General features: G+C 39.1%; 3 protein-coding genes and 1 long non-coding RNA gene across 6 annotated transcripts; 2 read left to right on the forward strand and 2 right to left on the reverse strand.

The window, feature by feature from the left end:
* Positions 1-826: 826 nt before the first annotated feature.
* Positions 827-2,459, reverse strand: LOC147757531 (uncharacterized). Its single transcript, XR_015320509.1, has 2 exons — positions 2,341-2,459; positions 827-1,705 (listed from the first exon to the last, which is right to left on the reverse strand). It is a non-coding gene; the product is annotated as an uncharacterized LOC147757531 (long non-coding RNA).
* On the forward strand, positions 1,268-13,606 carry LOC111244431 (zinc finger protein 131-like). Of its 2 annotated transcripts, XR_015320508.1 has the most exons (4): positions 1,268-1,814; positions 2,316-2,564; positions 2,756-4,378; positions 10,985-13,606. XR_015320508.1 is itself a non-coding variant. In XM_022791575.2 (3 exons), exons 1-3 carry the CDS (start codon positions 1,268-1,270, stop codon positions 2,980-2,982), a joined length of 1,023 nt encoding a protein of 340 aa, XP_022647310.1. In that variant the 3' UTR covers positions 2,983-13,606. The 2 variants fall into 2 exon arrangements, 1 of the variants encoding a protein (XP_022647310.1); XM_022791575.2 differs by having other exon boundaries at positions 2,756-13,606.
* On the reverse strand, positions 11,396-13,665 carry mRpS11 (mitochondrial ribosomal protein S11). Its single transcript, XM_022791576.2, has 3 exons — positions 13,426-13,665; positions 12,336-12,514; positions 11,396-11,897 (listed from the first exon to the last, which is right to left on the reverse strand). The coding sequence occupies exons 1-3, from the start codon at positions 13,620-13,622 to the stop codon at positions 11,680-11,682; spliced, it is 594 nt and encodes a 197-aa protein (XP_022647311.1). The 5' UTR covers positions 13,623-13,665; the 3' UTR covers positions 11,396-11,679.
* Positions 13,666-13,954: 289 nt separating this feature from the next.
* Positions 13,955-15,856, forward strand: RpS7 (ribosomal protein S7). Of its 2 annotated transcripts, none has more exons than XM_022791578.1 (3): positions 13,955-14,253; positions 14,628-14,879; positions 15,423-15,856. In XM_022791578.1, exons 2-3 carry the CDS (start codon positions 14,641-14,643, stop codon positions 15,763-15,765), a joined length of 582 nt encoding a protein of 193 aa, XP_022647313.1. In that variant the 5' UTR covers positions 13,955-14,253; positions 14,628-14,640; the 3' UTR covers positions 15,766-15,856. The 2 variants fall into 2 exon arrangements, with proteins under 2 accessions (XP_022647313.1, XP_022647312.1); XM_022791577.1 differs by having other exon boundaries at positions 14,641-14,879.
* Positions 15,857-19,393: the final 3,537 nt, after the last annotated feature.

A 19,393-nucleotide genomic window follows, 5' to 3' on the forward strand; every position in this document is an offset into this window, starting at 1 on the left:
TTTTTTTTAATTTTAGTGTATGTTTAACTGATATTGATTGGACTAGAAGAGTATGATTCTTGCGTAATAGCCTTTATAAAAGTCGCTTGCCATACTGAAAGCCTCTCTAATAATTCTATATAAATGCTACAATAGCAGAGATGATCAATACGATTTTTATACTTTTGCACCTATTACTACCATTTGCTTTCACTTAGGTACCTCTAAACAAATATCAGGCAAAAGCATTTCGTTTTAGTCTCAAACTAGCGGTTCTTAAATTTTACTTTTAAGCGACAAAATGATTATCGTCGCTTTACGTTGCAATGTGACAAGCGCCTTATTTAGGGGGTTCTATCAATACCTCGAAAATCTATTTCGAGTTTTGAAACACCCTATATAAGTCTAAATATGGTAAATATTCACATCAAAGGCTTTCGATAATCGAAATTAGAAGATTAATTAAGGTTAAATATGACCTTACATGTGTCAGCGATCAAGAGACCGCTTTGATACAAGAAAGTAGTATTTCAAAAGCTATGGTATGATATAAGGAGTAATGAATGATGATTAACCTTGCATTTGGGGCTGCTAACAGGGTGACGTATTTTTTAGGGTAAATTACAGGTAACACTCCAAACCGTTGGCGATGTAAACGATGATTTTTCAATGGTTTGGTAAATTCAGGAAATATCTGCATCCAAGGACTCTCATTTAAAGCCAGCTCTAAGATTTTACGAAGTAAATTAACTAAAATGTTACTATGCATTAACTTCTTATAGGAATGGGCTACCAATGCGGGAATCTATTAGATGGATAAAATATTTACCAAAGAAAGCAAAGTGCGTTCACACTATTCGCCACGAACTTTAATGCTAATTACTATAAGAATATGTCCATTGATCTATTGCGTTTTCCTTACAGGTTCTGAGTAACTCTCGCGAAGTCGTCCGCCGTGCAAGAAGAATATCATTGTCGAAGCTGCTTGGAAATCTTTGACCTATTATTTACAGCATATTTTGTTAAATTTTTTTTCATTTCGACCCTACCACCCGTTGCTAGAAAATTTAAATGATTTTGCTCTTTTTTTCTTAACCTTTTTCCGCTTGCCTAATATTCCTGCATGAATTGAGCGTCGATATAAACAAAAGACGCTTTTTTTTGTTCTTTTCGCAACTTTTCAATCCGGGCAACCTCGGAATCAGTTTCCAACAAAGAAATATTGCGCATGTTCACAAATTGCAATCATTTTTAGCATCATAAAATAAGTTACTTTTTCGGCTATTTTATGTCCTGTTCTGTGTCTGCTGACTCGCTTAATTCATCCAACTGGGCAGCTCTACTCAACTGGTTGAAAGCTGTGCCTTCGCCACCTGCGCGAACATCGACCCCTGCTGCTGTATCTTCTTCAGCAAGAGCGAGCAGTCCGGCAGGGGGTGGATGCACTAGTTCTGGCCAAGCGGCACCAGCGAAATCTGTCGGATCAAGTGGAATTTTACTTGTTTCATCCCCACTGGCGACATCTACGAACTCTGCATCGTCGCTAACGAACCCGACGAATGCCGGCGTGATGGCCGCGGCCGATTGTCTGACTTCGCTGTGTATCAACCATTCGAGCAGCAATTCCGGAGGACAGCAGACAGGAGTAGGCAGCGGCCCAGGTATCGCGGCAGGAGATTCCGATGAAGACACTCCAGCGATTCTTGGCGATGAACGCCGCAAAGACCTAGCCAAGAGTTTCCAGAGGGACGTTAGTGGAAAGTTTAACTGTGCCTTCTGCCCGTACTCGACGGAACATCACGGCAGTATGAAAAACCATCAGATGACACACACTGGTAAGCTATTAGCTAACTAAGTAGCCCTTTACTGCTCATTATTGACAGAATAGGATATTGTGTGCATTACTAAGTACTGGGCTAACCAAAGTCTTTATTCTTGTTCTTTTTCGAAAACTGAATTTCGTGTTCAGTGAATAATGCTCTGAACAAGCCGATATTTCGGAAAACGGCTGAACCTGTTTGAGCCGACTTTGTCCAATTGAATGAGATCTTAAGAACAATAAAATAAATAAATAACCTTAACGAACAACCTCTTCTTGTTGGTACATGCGTTTTGTATGTCTTTTTGTTAGCAGAGCTGAGCGAGCTGTGCATATGATAGCAAGGTAGTTCCAATATAAGTAATGTGGCTTTAAACAGGTATTGCCAGACAGTTAGATTGGGCGTACAGTACTGTGGGTCGAAGTTTTTTTTTTGGAAGCATCGTAAGTGCGTCGCTGAAGAGAACAGCAACACTATCCTAATGTAATAACTGCTCTAATAATTCGTCAATGTTAGGTGAAAAACCCTATGAGTGCGGTACTTGCGGGAAAAAGTTCATCCAGAAAGGAAACTGGCGACGCCACGAACTTCGTGTCCACTCCGCGCAGACAGCCCCGAAAGGGTTCACATGCCCTCAGTGTTCCAAAGCTTTTCCCGAACTTCACCTCATGACAGCTCATCACATCACAGCTCATCTGTCACCGCACGGGCTTCTTGCCAACGGCGCTGCCAATGCCGCAGCGCAGCACTTTAAAAAGGACATATGTAAGTGCAACCCTTAGTAAAGTGTGTGTGTGTGTGTGTGTCTACATATATCGTATACTAACTGTTATAAGTTATTTAAAATTGTTTCACATATGCCCATGCGCCACATGATAAAGTTGCACTTAATCAAATTACGCGTACGATCTTATGGGTTACAGTTTCCTAATCTAGTCGTTCTTATCTAATCACAGTGTCTATTTTGGATGCTACGTTGAGCGGTGTTAAACGCAAGGATAAGACGTGTGAGGTTTGCCTAAAACAGTTTGCCTCGCGGCATGACATGGAGCGACACATGCGAGTTCACACCCGTGAGCGGCCGTTCATTTGTCCTTTGTGCACTACTGGCTTCACACAGAAATCCTCCTTGAAGTCGCATCTCTACTCCGTGCACAATCTTTCTACACCAGGTAATATGTAGGCCGGCAAGAGAGAGAACAACTACCAGTTGTCGAGATATCTGCAGCTCTCAGTGGCAACGCCTCATAATCGAAAGATAATCGTGATGCACGAAAACAAAAAAAGTTACTAACAGGTTATAATTTTGTGACGTTTGGCTTATCCGTCTCTGAATCTACATCACTAAAACGAACCAAACTTGTGCAAAGTAGCATATCGTGTACTCTGATCTGAGAGCTAAACTGTATCGTTCAAGAGAAACCCTGGGGAAAAAATACTATGGCAAGCAAAGGGGAAGTTGTAAAGTTCGCGGCAATTTATCTTGAAGCCAGCACTTGGCCGAAAAATATACACAACGAACTAAACCAGCGGCTGCTATCGATCACTACAGCGCCCGTAGGCCAATCGTAAACAGACCAACCGCGTTTAGACAGAGATCACTGATTGTCATCATCATAATAGCTTAGGACTGACGCAACTTGAAGGGTAATGTCGATTTTGTAGAAAATAACCGCATACACACAAGGAACACATAAGCATGTTCGTACAGATTACTATTACAATCATGCACATAATGCAATCTAGTGACAATTATAGGAAGAAAGTGGTTTTTAGAAACTAAGACAAATTTGAGATGCGATAACATGAGTCGAGTACAATAGGGGCAGGAGTAGCGAACGATCAGCTAGTTCTGCCCCTTCCAAAACTGATGCATTTATGATAAGGCCAATGCTATAGAATTGTCTGCCGACCGCAGTGTGGCCATGGTGTAACGAATGGTTCTCCCTAATGCAGAGAACTAAAGCAATATGTCTATATACATATAATATATATATATATATATACAATACATGAATGTAGATTTCAAACACGAGTGCCATTACTGGGAGGGCCTTTCTCCTACCAACATACATTCATAACTATATATTATAAGTGTAAGAAAACTGTTAGGACCGGGCATAATTTACAATTGTTAGTCGTAGACAATGTGCGCACGCACATGTACACGTTTAGGAAGAGATGTTGTAGTCATTTCAGAGGAGAAGGTAAGCGACAAAGTGAATAGCCAGTTTCGATCGAACGCAATTTCGATGCAGTAGATGAGCTACTTGTGAAGAACAGAGGACACTTCTTTACTATGGCGATGTACTTATTCACCTCTACCCGCGATGCCTCTGAGATACATACACGCATACACATCTAAATAGAGACAATGCAATAGCCTAATGCATGCTGGCCGACAACGAGAACTAGAACAAGTGGAAATCGTTTTGCGGAAGTTGAGGGAGAACGTGCGAGCAAAAATTCATTTTTTAAGAGTGTCATGCATGAGTTTTATAGTATTGCTATACCTATTACTACAGAGATTGTCCACGAGGTTTACTGATTGTGTAAGAACGGAGACACGGCTAAAAGAGGTATGGTTGAAAGATGCGCGAGCGAGAACCACATGAATGGAAGTCGTTATATATGAATTAATAATGATGATAGCAACAGATGTCTAAGCGTTTTGGCTAGAAACTTGGAGAAGCCACTTGTTGAAGAGACCAGTTTGATGTAGATTATAATGAGGCCTAGTCTACGTGTCTGTATGTGTACTAGATCCGGCTGCACGCGACACGTAACACTAATGTACAATAAATTAGCTTACCAATGATAAGAATAATAGTTAGAAAATCATATGCAAACAAGATGGATAGCAATGTATTCTATGTATTAGAACGTCACATCCATGTAAATAGTGGAATGTTATAGTGAAAATTAGATTTGGGAGGCAAAAGCAGCTGTTAGGAGCACGAAGTGCTTGATGATATTATTTAATGGTACATAGAGCCAGAATGACGCACGATATGCATCAAAACATGCATCGTTCGTTCACGAAGGATGACAAGCAAGATAGAAAAAGTAGCACAAACCTAAGCAGATAATGCCCCCAACTAAACCATTGGCTCCGCGCCAGGGCAATATACGACCAAGATATCCTCGTTATATTATAAAACCGCAGAAGAAACGAAAATGTTTAGAAAGTGATCGCTTGGCCATTGAATACAGTTTCATGTGATGATTACACGTTAATGCACGTTTGTTCACGTGCATACTATAAGCGTTGTTGGTAACTCGACGGTTATTTCGCATTTGTATGTTAAGTATAAAATAGATGGACGTGGCCGTTGGTGACACGTTGGGAGCAATGGGTTTAAGATAATTGGCAATACCAAACGTCAACGTTCCACAGCATTATACTTTTCCTTGATTGAAATCGAACCTATGTGATAGTGAACCACAGATCTCAAAAGAATGTACTGCAAGCAATGTATGTAATCATATCGTGTGTGGCTCAAGAGTGACGACTAATACGCCAAAGGAAAATAGAGGTTTTTTTCAACAAACTGAGACCAATCGGTGCAATTTGAATATTCTCTCTTGTGTTATTAAACCCTGCGAATTTATGGGTATAACCGAAACACAGTTAGGATATTTTACATTAATTTCGTACAGGCGTTACAGTAATGCTTCTCTTGTGACACAGTATAACTCCACCATAGACTACTACGAAGCTAAGTCGCCGGATTTCCTAGCTAGGTCCTTGCCACTCGCGTTGGCACGTTTACAAGGTGCCAAATAAACCGCTAAATTAGCTGCACCGATCAACCGGCTAAACCTTATTCAGCACTGTCCGACACTGCGTACAAGGAGACCCCGAACCTTCTTGCATCTTGAAATTCCAGCGAAAGCAATTATTTTTAACTTCTGTTCGGTGATAAAGTCCTAGATAGGCTTCTCAATGTATTCGTTCCGACATGCAATGATTGATAATTAAATAGAGAATGAAGTACGAACAATCTCTCAAACCTAATATGCATGTTCAGCTGCATTCAAAAATCTGTTATACAATGTTTCGGCTACTATAGTGGCAAAATATAGGTGAAAGATCTATGTTTATTTTATCCAGCATTTACTATTAAGATAACAATATACTGTTCCGAAGCCTACCGATTTGGGATCGTGGCTTCGTTAGTCGGGCATATTTCTATAACAAATGTTATTGTCAAAAGTACAAAAGCTAGTTGGAAAAGCGGCAACCAACTTTCCATATTCTTCCAATAATAATGAAAATTGCTATATACTATATCGCTAACAACCGTTACCTTCGATCTAAACGAGATCATCGAGCGGGCGACTCGATCCTTATTTAAAATTCAATATTTGCTATAATATACATAATCGTTAGAACATGATCTTTACCAATAACGAACTAAAATAATATAAATGCCACCAGCCATATAAAACGAAGACCCTTCTATAATCTACATTGTAAAGAAAAAGTTCCTGCGTAACCGAGGACAAAGTGAGCTTTTAGTGAATATCTTATCTTTACTGCACACTGTCTGTAAAAAAAATCCGGTTATATACTTTTGATTGTTTGGTCAGCTGTCTGCGAAGTTTTCATCACAATTCACGTCAGCTTTTCAGCCACCCTGTACCCCGCATTTACTAATGTTTTTGCGAGTAGTGACATATATATATATCACAAATGAGTAACAAATCAATTTAAATTTATCACACGAGCGGTTATCCTGTTGATTGGGTTAGTTAGCAGTTTATTTAATGTTAACACCGCGTATTATGTTGTCGTTCATTACACAGATCGATGCCAACAGCAGCACCACTTGTGTTGTTATATATATATATATATATATATATATATAGGATTATTTACTGTTAGGGTAGATCGTATTCTTTTCCTAGATTGCTATATAGACATGGCTAGTCGAAAACGATGGGAATATGTATAAATATACACATACAGAGAAACCCAATATAGATACATATACACACAGCCACATCGTAGAACAGCAGTGCACATACTAGTAAATTTAAGAAACTATTAATGACTTAGGAATAAAGTACTAGCAGTAATTATAATGGCGATCAGACTGACTAAGTAGGGAAGAATCATGAAGCTACATTTAGTAGTGCAATTAAACAACGACGCCATTGTAAGAGAACGCCACACAAATGTAGAGAAATCAATTTAGAAGACAATATAATAGCATGTTGATAAATTCACTTGCGGTATAGTAAACAGGGATGCAATTGTCATAGATACTAACAAACACAGCATATAGATTTTTAGACTCAGCCACTACTCCCGACCACCCATCCCTCAAAATGCGTTATTACTGTGGGTGATTGTATCTATAAATTGTGTACAAGATTCGAGCTTGGAATAATGCGTGAGTGGGGGTTTGCCATTGTATGCTAGTTCGATATGCATGTGAAACAAGAACTGTTTGTAATGGTCTTTCTACACAATGAGTGTGGAACTCCCTACCCAGAAAAATCGGGTTTCTAGATAAGTGCCATACTTAGCAAAGAGCGCACTCACCCAGGAAGCTCAGTTTGACTGTTGGAAAGAACGTGTTACTTCACAGTACATATGTATATTTAACCAGAATCGAATCACGCCCGATATGGCGTCTTCGCTGTATCACTACATAACGAATTGTTGAATATCAAAAAAAAAAGCTGTAACAAGACACATCAGTAAACGTAAAAACGTTTAAAACTTTTCCCATGAGACAAACTTGCTAACATGCTATTATTATTATTTCTGTCATAATTAAGAGTGGCGGTTTAATCGAATGTAATACAAAGCCATTTGACACGAATCGAAAGCTACGTAATGCAATCGTCCTTCACATAGGCGATAGAGTCTCCCCAGTTTTATATCGTCAGCGCCACCAATATTAAAGGAGGCAGGAAACTAAATGAAAGAATGGCGTGAAGGCTAATTGTACCAGTTGCCAAGGGGTTTGCTATGTTACAAACATTCAAATTCTGAAGACCTAGTTGTAAAAGAAAGCACGATTTATATATGCATAACCGGTCATCGAATCTTGCAGCAGCAGCAGCAACATTCGAGAAGAGGCAGTTGACGCTAAGGACTTTACGAAGGGAATATAAACACGTCTACTTTGAAGGTCGCTGTATTAAGAGATCATGGTTTTCGCCTTCGGAAACTGCGCCTTTGTCAACTTAGAAAATACTATATTATGGTTCTTAAGGGTAATAGCTGATCTTGAGCTAATCAGTTGATTGAAAACCGATTTTTGTTCTCACTACAGAACTTTATCTTCTTGGAGAACACTAACTGAACCGCAGTATCTCAGTGTAAGGCTCGAATCTAATGTTTTGTCAAACAGCAGCTATGCAGAATCAATTCATATTTACAATGCTTATTATAAATGTATCATAATGATATTTAAGCTTAACGTCTACATCGATTCCTTTAACCTGAGATTTTTGTTCACACTGGTATCTCTGACAAGAAACAAGCATACGTTTATGAAGCAGTCCAATGTTGGTGAAGCTTTTTGCTTTTTCATGAAAAGGTAGACTAGGTACATTTTGAAAAGTAAGAAACATCAAAACACGATGGATTGAGACCGTAGCCCTTTGAAATTAACACATATGAATAAGAACCAAAGTGCAAACTGACGGCGGGTTGTAATTTAGATATTATACAATACTGTAAATTATAAAAATTATGTTTTTCCAAATTCTTTATTCGTGCAAGAACCCTATTTCCATTTAGCAAGTGTCTACTAAGCGCTGACTTTTTCAGATGCCAAAAGGTTACTGAACTCACATGCACACAGTGTGGCAACATATATACACAGCAATACAAGGTTTCCATAGCATTTAGTCACTTGGTAGCTGAATGCAGTTAATGCAATGTTAAGCCATCTGGTTTCTGGGGGAAGACGAACTGTTAAGAAGTTCTGACCAGCAATATATTAGATATATATACGTAGAGCACGTTAGCTAATTATTACTGGGCTTTTATAAGCGAACCCGGCGGGCTTTGAACTTGAAGAACTTTTAAACTGCGCACCACTCGCAAACAAGACTTGGCTGGCAAATACTCCAATCTTCTAAAAATTTGTGGGTAAAAACCAGTTGAGTCTATCATTAATTCATTATATAATTAATAGATAGAATTATAATTAAATCAAGAAATTAGTTTAAAAGTTTCGAGAACGAAGACTGGAGTATTGAAGACCAGTGAAAAGGTAACCAGACGTTCGCATCCGAAGGACGAGAATGCATTGGCGTTATTAAAGAGGTTTTCCACGAAAGCAGAGTTTGAAGTCTAAGGGCTCTGTCGGCCAAAACTAGAATTTCATATGTAACATCTCATAGAATTATATTCCAAATACATAAGTAAAGTGTTTTTAAATTTTAAGAGTGTTTTGACTCCAGGCCTAATGGCGATGCGTCTGGTATGTCCCACGAACGATTTGCGATATAACACTATTCTCTACCGCCGGCTCGAGAGGGGTCATACGAGAAAATGGTGTTGTATAAAGAGAAAGTGGGTCTGGTGGCAGTGCCGAGACACTCATTCATAAGATAGTAGTATTTGTAATGGACATCAGAGACATCTACTACCAGAGGATATTTACCGAAAATGAAACAGGGACTAAAGCTTGCCCTAAGAAACTAATGGACCATTGAACCGCATTGATTATTTGGTGACAACGTCAAGCTTCAATTACTGAATTAGGCGAAAAGATATTCAACATTGGCTTCAGCCCGCTTATTCGCCTGATCTAAGGCTGGGTGATTATTACAAAAGAGCAACTAGAAGCCAAGCATATCTCACTACAGATTTATTACCAGAGGGTGTAAATAAAGAGAATTACATACGGGACTCCGAATGGTAGGTATATGCCTGTCCAGGAGCTTCAAGAGCAGTGAAATAAGGGGGTAAAAAATGAAAGAGAATAGCCCTAATTCGTACTAAAAGACCATCATTCTAACCCAATCAGTTAAAAAGCTATTCAGTTTTAAAGTTCGCTAGATTCGCTTATAACAGCCTGATAAATGTTTACAGCGGTAAGATGCGTGAATAGCTGAGAGGAAAATAACTGTAGGAAAGCGATGTACAACAGCAGAGCATGATGCCACTAGAAGTTATATAAACATTTTCCGCGATAAAAACACGAGTCCCACATAATGTGTCAGTTTAGTTACTACTGTATTTAGGCTAGCGCCCGCCGTCATCAAAAATGCAACCTGTGGAAGAGTGGAGATGTACATGTGTTTTAGATCAAACGGTAGCAGAAACAACAATTGCTGCAGCCGAAATGAGAGTATGGTAAAGTTGAATGTAGAAAGGACACAGGGACTTGCAATACAAAGAATAGTAATAATAATAACTAATATTATTATTACTAGTGTTACTATTATATAATAGATACAAAGGTACTATACACCAACGGACACGATACACAAAGGCAAACACCTACAAAAACATATATATACCTGCAACGACAATATACGCGGAATATATCCATACCGATGGCAAGCAGTGTATGCATTTGGTAGATACATAAATATTGAACCTTCTATATATGAAGATCAGTGGGCGAAAAACAATGGATGACAACGCTGAAACAATATTAATGATGATGACGATAACAAAATGAACGAAGCATTTGTCATGTAAATAAATGTGTTGGTAGTTGTCTACAATAAATAAGCAATACATACTTATTTAGATAGATGAATACTGTGTATTCTACACAGAGGTACTATATCTGCATTAGGATTATTATTATTCTAGAAATACGAATTTACATTCAAATACAAAATAATATTTTTTCCTGCATAATACATTGGCTATGATTCCGCTGCATGACAGTCACATTCGACCGCATTCAATGTATTAATATATCTTGTCAGACTTCTATCAAAATAACGTGCTTCGCTAACATCGGAGTTATAGAAACACATTATGAATATCAGCTTCTTGGGAGCTGTTTGTGGGTAGGCTCCAAATAGCCTACACATCTGTGCACAAACGCAGTTAGCCGCCGAGGACTCTCTCCGTGCAAATTCAAAGAATATAGGCAGCTAATTGGGACCATGTACTTCAGAAACATTACTAGTATTGCAAAATATGTATCTGAATTTCTCTACCAGCACTTTTTAAACAAGTTGGCTTTATTCAATAGATCATGAAAGCAGGAAAGCTTTAATAGGAGTGCTATGTGTGGAGTACCCTACCGAGGATTCCATCACAGCGCGCGTGTTCGAGAATCTTGCTGTAAACCGAGAGGCGAAATTGTCTATGGAGCCTGCACTGCGAAGATCGTATAATGATCTTTTACCTAGCAATACCCGATATAATACCACAGTGTCATAGTGTTATATCGGCGAGCAGTTAAGCAAGCATTTAAACAGCAACCAAAATTTTTGACGGTAAGTGATCTATAATTCACGCGAATAAACTGCTTTTAATTTAGATAGTAAAATAAGAGCAGGCCGGACACCACTGTCTTTGACACCTCGTATATTTACCTCAACTCGTGTTTCATCTGTATAAACGAGTACAAACTAATAATGTAATAAAAATACGCTTGTAATTCGAAATAAGGCATTAAATATTTATGACTCTAATAAAGTTGTTTATTTCCGATCAACCATTACCATGACAAAAACACTTAGTGGTGGCAAACGCCACAAATCTGTACAAGATGGCCAAACCGCTTATATCTCAAAGATGAATATGTGTTACATTTACGGCGGCTCGACACGCCAGTTAGCACATAATGTACCGAAAATTCTTTACCAATTACATGATGTAGTGACAGAATGACATACGTTATGCGTAAAAGCTAAATACGGCCATTAATGATTACAGCTATTTTTACAAGCGCTTGGCTTTGCGAGGCCGAGGTGGCCGCTCCGAGGCTGGTGTGCGATCAGTGATCGACACAATGTTGATACCCGTCATCTCGAGACCTTTGATCGAAGCGTGACGTCCCGGACCAAGTCCCTTAATAATAACACGCACGTCGTTTAACGAAAATGACAGTGCCTTATTAGCCAACGCGGCCGCGGCGGCTTGCGCAGCAACTGTCGTCCCTGATGCAAAAACAAAAATCAATTTAAGAAAAAAAAAGAGTTAGATGGCAGGATCTGTACCCGAGGCGACTATCTTTGACTTCTATGCAAGAGAGGACAGAATACACAACGGCAATGATTGCAGGTACTATAAATTAAAGTCAGAAGATAATTGCAACGATCGTGAACACATGCTATGTAGAGCTATCTATAAAGAGTACGACTTTTGTGTGAGCTTAACTGGTTGGGCAAGCCATAGAACACAAACCTAAACATAAGTACTTACTCAAAACACATTTACCGCTAGAACATCGTTATGGAATTGAAGATGATCTATGACTGAAAATTTCTATTTAATTCTGTATGAGCCCAATGTTAAGTAACCGCATGGTCACATGTTGAAGTTGATAGGTGACCTTTATAAAGGCAAGAACTTATAGCTTATGACTTAAAACAAACCTTTTCGAGCATTTTTGTATCCCTCGGTTCCACCTGAACGAATATAAATGTGCTTTCCTTTAGAGTCCGTTAGTGCACATATTGTGTTGTTCAGGGAGCATTTTATGTGGACTATGGGCAGGTCAGGGAAAAGAACCCCATTTATCCGTAGATCTGTGAATGTTGACTCAGTAGGGAAGCTGTAGGAGCAAGAAAGCAACCAAGTAAGTGTAAGCCGCCAAATGCAAACAGTATGACTGCACAAAGAGTCCGTTGGTACATAGAAAAAAACTATTCTTAGATTTCGATTCTAACAGAATTGAAAGCCACCCATAACTAATTTGGATTCATCTTTATAGGGATATAAGTATCGCATATTGTAACGTTCTTGTGCAGGTATAATCAAAGTACTATTTAGTAGTTTTTTTTTGTAGTAAATCTCCAGTGATCTGCTACCTTCTTTGGCCGATTCTTCCAAGTAAGTTCTTTCTATTCAACGCCATGGGAAGCACCAGGAAGACAGCATCGGCTGTCTCGCTAATAACATATCTGCCTAAATGAACGGATGCTTCATTTACCAGTGGCGACGGTAACGCATACGACGATAAAAAATAGCAGCGACTTGAGGACGGTGGGTCGTAGTTCGTTTAAACTACGCTCCACCGCCCATGTATATAACATGTCAATCGTTCCTCGTATTGATTAGATGCTACTATCTACCAAGCGTTCGCTGCGTATTTACTTGGAGAAACCAGAAGCTTCCTAATTCTATTTTTATTTGGCGAATTTTGCAACTGTGGTATTCTGCATCGGCCTGCGCTTCGACGACTATTTTGAACTTGTTGAAAAAGTGTTTACTATTCGTTTCTAATTAGATTAACACGAGCGCAATTACCTTTTTTTACAAAAAAAAAATATCACAGAATGGCATTTTAGTATGCAGAACAAAGATGTGCCGTGAGTTTTCAACTCGGAATCAGGATATTTCGCTTTGCGGTATTCAGCAAAGAATAAAATTATCTCTTAAGCATACACTTAGATGAAAAAGAACTGCAGATATAGAAAGATACATTGTTGATAGTACACCCCATTCAACGCGTGTTTCGTTCACCTTGCATCTCTGTTTTTTCCACACATTTCCACACTTCCAACACCCTCGACACCCTCGTCTTTTCTCGGCATCGATTTTAACCACGATCGATGGTCATATTCTTTCCACTTTTGGAATACAGTGCCCCGGGTAAACGACCGAATATTTGGCGAAGCATTTTTTATTCGAAAACCCGACAAAACTCTTGAAATCCACATCGCGCACCTCTCTTCTTTGTGGTACTTGTATGTCAATATGAGTGATACATGTGGTGCCCTGTGGTGCTTTTGTAGTAGTCGCTGAACAATATTTACTAAACAACTTTAAGAGCGCTATGGATTTTTTTCTAAACAAACAATAAATCTCTAATTTTATTGTATAGATTCGATAAATAAATTGACATGTACAGTAGCTTAGTCTTTACAAGCAAAAAGTCGAATTTTGATGAGCACGGCGTGGCACTATTTTTGAAGCTGAGCGCCTTCGAAGCTGTCTTCCGGTTTCACATATTGTCTCGCGTCCTTTTTCCGGTCTCTGTGGAAAGGTACGGCCGATCGTGGTGAAGCGAGTAATAGAATTTCCAAGTTTTCAACGCAATGGCCTTTTACATGCAACAAAATTAAACACAACTTAAAGCTCATTAATTGACCTGTGTTATTGGATGTAATTTCAATACCAGCCATGTGTTAAAGTATGTGATTTCCTCGGATTAAATGTTATACTACGGACGTATCGTAGACGAAGGGCTCATAGGAACCTTGTGTCACACGTGAAGAACAATATCGCCCTTCTGAATTGAAGAAGTGCCTGCAGTTGTATTGTCTTTCCCGAGTGGCTTCATTAAAAAAGGTTCATTTGTGTTGCGCAGTCGTTTCTTAGCTCCAAACTCTTTAGATTCTACTAGCCATGAAGCTCCATCTAATGCAGTCTGTCTGACATGCTTTAGGCAGAGCTTCTTCAAACGGAAAGTAGTAGGAAACAAAACTGCTTAAAAGAGTCATACACGTGAGATCTCTGAAGTGGCTTTGTCTCACATTATGATACTCTATTGAATAATATTATCATATTCCGCGGGACCGTTGAAATAGACCGTACTCACGGTAATCGCGTACAATATCAAATGAACTGAACACTTCTGTGGTGATTGTGTCTATATCAACAAGACCGGAATATTCCTTGCTTCTTAGTGCTTACTATGTCTTGTACGTACACTCGTAATTCAGTTTGTTCTTGCAGATGTCAACGGCAGGATCGAAGTGCATCAAGCCGGGCGGCGAAAAGCCGGATGACTTTGAGGAGCAGGTGGCCAAAACGCTCCTGGAACTCGAGGTCCACTCCGAGCTTCGTGGCAACCTTAAGGAGCTCTACTTTGTGTCCGCTAAGGAGATGGAGCTTGTTGACAAGAAAGCTGTTTTAATCTACGTGCCCTACGCCCAGCTCAAACAGTACCATAGGATTCATACCCGTCTCGTACGGTGAGTAACGCATGGTACAGACCAATTCAACGGTTATACAGAGCACTAATAAAATACTAAAAAAAACTAATAACACTATCGGTGTCACTGTCGAAGCAACAACTGATGGTAACCAATAGATCGAAACGACGACCAATCTTGTTCCGCAACGGGCCTTATCTGCCAAGGACATGACAATGCTATTGAGATTTAGAAAAGGAGCTAATATATTCCTAGTAATAATGAAAGTATTTCTAATCGAGTCCTTAAATCGTGGAATTAGTGGGACGTTGTTAAATCTACTGTTTTTATGTGAGTCATTAGCTTAATAGAAGAATCCGACGAGAATCTGCTTCGATTAAAATATTTCTCATTTAAATTGCAACTAAGTTTTTCCTTTTTGCGCTTATAACTATATGTCTAGTTAGTAGCATAACGACAAACCATTTGATTGACCTCAGGAGATTTTTTAGAAATAACATTATTAAGATCATCCAGCTTAGCCTAATTCGTCATACGCATTTCGGTTGTGACGTGATTTCTGTCTTATCCATTTCACTGCAGGGAGCTGGAAAAGAAGTTCAACGGCAAAACCGTGATCTTCCTAGCGCGCCGTACGATCCTTCCGAAGCCTTCGCGCAAGTGTAAAAGGCAACCGAAGCAAAAGCGACCAATGTCGCGCACTCTGACCCATGTGCACGACGCGATCCTCGAAGACATCGTTTATCCGGCTGAGATCATCGGCAAGCGTATACGTTACCGTATGAACGGTACCCGACTGTTCAAGGTCCATCTTGAGAAGTCTCAGCAGACCAACATGGAACAGAAGACTGACACGTTTTCAGCAGTCTACAAGAGACTGACCGGCAAAGAAGTCGTCCTTGAATTCAGGGAGCCCCTCGTCTAAACCAACAGCCAGCGCATTAAAAGCAAATATAACGTGTGGCTAATAAAGGGTAGAGTTCCGCAGGGAGCTCAGTGGCGTCGGCTTGACGAAATGTGTGTGTTGTCTATCATTTTACTAGCGTAAGAAGTTAGGTGTTTATGCGGTAAAGTTAATTGGGCATCAGAGATATATTTGGTATTCTCATCTTTTCTGCGATGTCGTATTTAGTGTTATGTGCCTATCAAGTGTGACAAAGCCTTGCGTGTTGACTAATGTGCCGAAAATCATAAGCTGTGCTTTCAATTACCTAGTTATTTATCATGTAGAAAACAATCCTACTGGAATGAGCAAGTAATCATGTAAAATTGCATTTTGTGTTGGCTTCCTTTAGCATCTTGGCCAGTTAAGATTTGGAAAATTAACTAATGCCTTTTACCTATGAGTGCGGCCTGTTTTGAGCCAGACAACTTCAACTGAATTTTCAGAATTAACACAGTACGTTGTCTATTGTGGTAGAAAAACAACTGGAAAGCACTGTACATATTTTCTTCAATCGGTCTTCGAAGAATAAATTGATGCAGTCTTAGCAGTGAATTTTTCAACTCATTGGTGACGACGAATCCGTTACTACCGATTACTACCAAAATTGTTTGTTTTAAAATGCGCTCCCCAGTTCTCAAAAAAATGAAAAGGATTAGTGGCCCAGTGAGATCGTTTTTGGGACAAGAATATCATCATTTTAACTATTAGCTAGAAGGGTTAACGATGAAATGTGTTGTCAACAAAATCTGAGACAGTCATTAGAGTTCAGGTACAAGCATATTAAAACTTTGCAAGTGAAAAAATAATTCTGGAAATCGTTGTCTAATTTTAGTTGTCTAAAAGCATCTAAGGAAAGAAAGCTAGGTGTTTGAGTTATATGCCTTTAAATTTTTAAATAGTATCATAGGAAACTTTTGAGTTCCCTTTGTCGCAGGGAACCTGACGTCATTATGATCACCCACATGCCCCTTTCAATTTTCTTAAATGTTTTAGGTAACTCTACTTATATTTCGAGTGCTCCACTTTATATACTATCAATCCATTATAGTCCTTTAAAAATAGAACGCAGATAAAACAGTATCAAAAAGTTAAACTCATCGAACACAATAATAAAAAACAGTAGTACTTGGGAAGCTGCATTTCGTCTTACATTGCCACTCGAAGTATCAGGGTGCAAAGGGTGCTGGACTACAAGTTCATCCGGTTATTAAAGACATTAGCTAACCGTTGGTATAGGCTTGCAGAACAAGGCTTCACCGTTTTTTGTTTGTTTTTTCAAGCATGTGACGTTTAAGAGCTTTCAGAATACCATTTCTGTGTTCAAAAGCCACATCAAACAGCATCGTTTTGTTTATTCCTTCTTCAAGTGGTCCTAGTGGATTAACGTCATTGTCATTGTCTTGTGCGTAGAATCTCTTGGGAAAATCGGTAAACAGGGCGCTTTCGCTTTACTCGGCTATGAGACCGATCATTTGTCGATCTCGAAAACATTAAGCCCCAACATCGATTTGCTTTCGATAGACGATGCAACAAGTTGTATACCAGTACGTGTATGTGTTGCTTCCGTATCTTTATTTCGTGAATCTCTTAAATAAAGCCGTCATTGCATTTTATTGTAGTTTAGCTGACTTGAATTGTGTGTCCGATGGGCTCTTATGGTTATGTAATATTCTAGCTAAAGTGACATATTACAGTTTTAACGATACATTACAGAAAAGCTAACGCGACATTTTATATATTTTGAAGATACATCGAACAACAAAAAAGCGCGATTTTTCATAGTATCGCTACGTGGGAGGTGTTTTACAAAAATTCCGCTGTGAGTTATTTTAAATTGCCTATTTCTGCAAGAACTTCTAGAGATTTCTTGAACTTTTTAAGTCATATCTATGCATGTATGCATTGCGACCGTTGCAGTGGCATAAATAGACAGTAAAGAAAAAAACAAAGCACCAAGCCCTAGGAACTACGAATCTTACAAAAATTATCGTGCATGATTAAACGTCATCTACCGTGTATTTGTGGTGTATCGATAACCTGACTTATGTATCTTTGCAAAAGAACCAAACAAAATAAGGTTGTTCGACTGAAAAAGGAAACTCCCCTAATCCAGCCAGCGGTTACCGATAAACTTCGTAGCACTGTTTCGTAGCATTTAGTCCGTGCAACAGGTATTTGCCATAATTGCACAGATTTTCGTGTTTATAATTTAGGGCAATAACCCCTCTGTTAGTGGATAGCACAAGCAGTCTGGCATCTGAGAGCAAGCCAAGAAGCTGTCCAAAAGAAAACCTATACAAAGCCATTTTTTCCATTTTTAGTGGTTGCTGTATAGCCCAGGCAGCGATATATTTGGTTTTCTAACGCTGTTTTGATACAAAGGAATGAACACTTTTTTAGCCAAGGACTGGTTTATTTCTGTGACGTGAAGCCGCTGCCCAGATTCGATTAGGTATATACTTCTATTAATTTGGATGAAAGCCTTTCTTTTAAAGATAGCCATTCCGGCACATGAAATGCTGCGAAAACTACCTATCTCTTTATTTGTTTTTGTATAGAAGGCAACTTCCCTTCAATGTGTGGTATAATTTTCTAGATATTTCAGGTGTATGAAAACAGATTTAGAAGCAATGGCAGTTTCTATTCCGGATCACTTCGTCATGCGCTTACCGATGCACTGTGACGACTTCATCGTTAAGGATTCCAGCTATATCACAATCTTCGCTTCCACCCAAGGATAACGTAATGATAGAATTACCGTCACTTTTTGCTCTTCCAATCTCAGTGGAAGTTACGCAATCAGGGATTTCGGTGCTTGCTTGTTCGACTGTTAGTCTCCCGACAGTCCTTAATGAGTTAAGGATTTTATGACAAAGATAGCAAATCTAATCTAAATGGTCAAAAATTTAAGTTTTTGATTCATTACCAAACAACTTGCTCCATTCGAAGGTCTGTGTAATGATCAATAGCCTGTCGGCAAAGGAGTTTTCTTCTAGAGAACATTAATCTCACTTGTAATAAACTGGTAAAATGACGTGCTTTTAATACGATTCCACTCGTGTGGAATGAGAATGAAGTGTGCTGCTAGAACGTGTGCCGCTTTGTCGAATGAGACCGATTATGCTGCCACACTGAGAGAAATAATATCTGCCTTGTGCTGGGTGAGAGCTGCATCAATGAAGAAGGTCCTTAGTACAGCATCAAGCATCTCGCCACCAATAGCCAATCGAACTTCATTGATTTATCTGATGTTAGTATAAATATATCTGTCTGACTTGGGACAACTCTGTGAAGTCGCCGTCTTGTATTGGCTAAAATTGCATTGAAAATAAGGCTACTTTCTTTTTTGAAAACCCAAAGATACAGAAAACTTTCAACGACATTACGCCTCAGTGCTTCGTTTGGAATTGTTACTGGAACCTTAAGATTCGTCCCAATAATCGAGAAATCTATTAAGGAAAAATTAATCAAAAAACATGGCATTGGGACTAGTTGCAAAAGATTAGTCGTCTCCATCTGATGGGATAGACGAAATCATTGATTTGGAAAACAGAGGCCGGATCGCGAGAATCATACAAATGTAGGAACTTCAGCTGAATCTTTTATC

Source organism: Varroa destructor, unplaced genomic scaffold (genome assembly GCF_002443255.2).
Source record: "Varroa destructor unplaced genomic scaffold, Vdes_3.0 BEIS01000002.1, whole genome shotgun sequence".
NCBI lineage: Eukaryota > Metazoa > Arthropoda > Arachnida > Mesostigmata > Varroidae > Varroa > Varroa destructor.

Bases quoted from the DNA above. Each gene is read 5' to 3' on its own strand.
- RpS7 (XM_022791578.1), top strand. From the start codon at position 14,641: ATGTCAACGGCAGGATCGAAGTGCATCAAGCCGGGCGGCGAAAAGCCG. The intron at 14,880-15,422 runs GTGAGTAACGCA...ATTTCACTGCAG, and splicing joins ATTCATACCCGTCTCGTACG to GGAGCTGGAAAAGAAGTTCA.
- mRpS11 (XM_022791576.2), bottom strand. From the start codon at position 13,622: ATGTGGATTTCAAGAGTTTTGTCGGGTTTTCGAATAAAAAATGCTTCG. The intron at 12,515-13,425 runs GTGAACGAAACA...TTGCTCCTACAG, and splicing joins GGAAAAAACAGAGATGCAAG to CTTCCCTACTGAGTCAACAT. The intron at 11,898-12,335 runs GTTTGTTTTAAG...TTTTTGCATCAG, and splicing joins ATACAAAAATGCTCGAAAAG to GGACGACAGTTGCTGCGCAA.
- LOC111244431 (XM_022791575.2), top strand. From the start codon at position 1,268: ATGTCCTGTTCTGTGTCTGCTGACTCGCTTAATTCATCCAACTGGGCA. The intron at 1,815-2,315 runs GTAAGCTATTAG...CGTCAATGTTAG, and splicing joins CCATCAGATGACACACACTG to GTGAAAAACCCTATGAGTGC. The intron at 2,565-2,755 runs GTAAGTGCAACC...ATCTAATCACAG, and splicing joins GCACTTTAAAAAGGACATAT to TGTCTATTTTGGATGCTACG.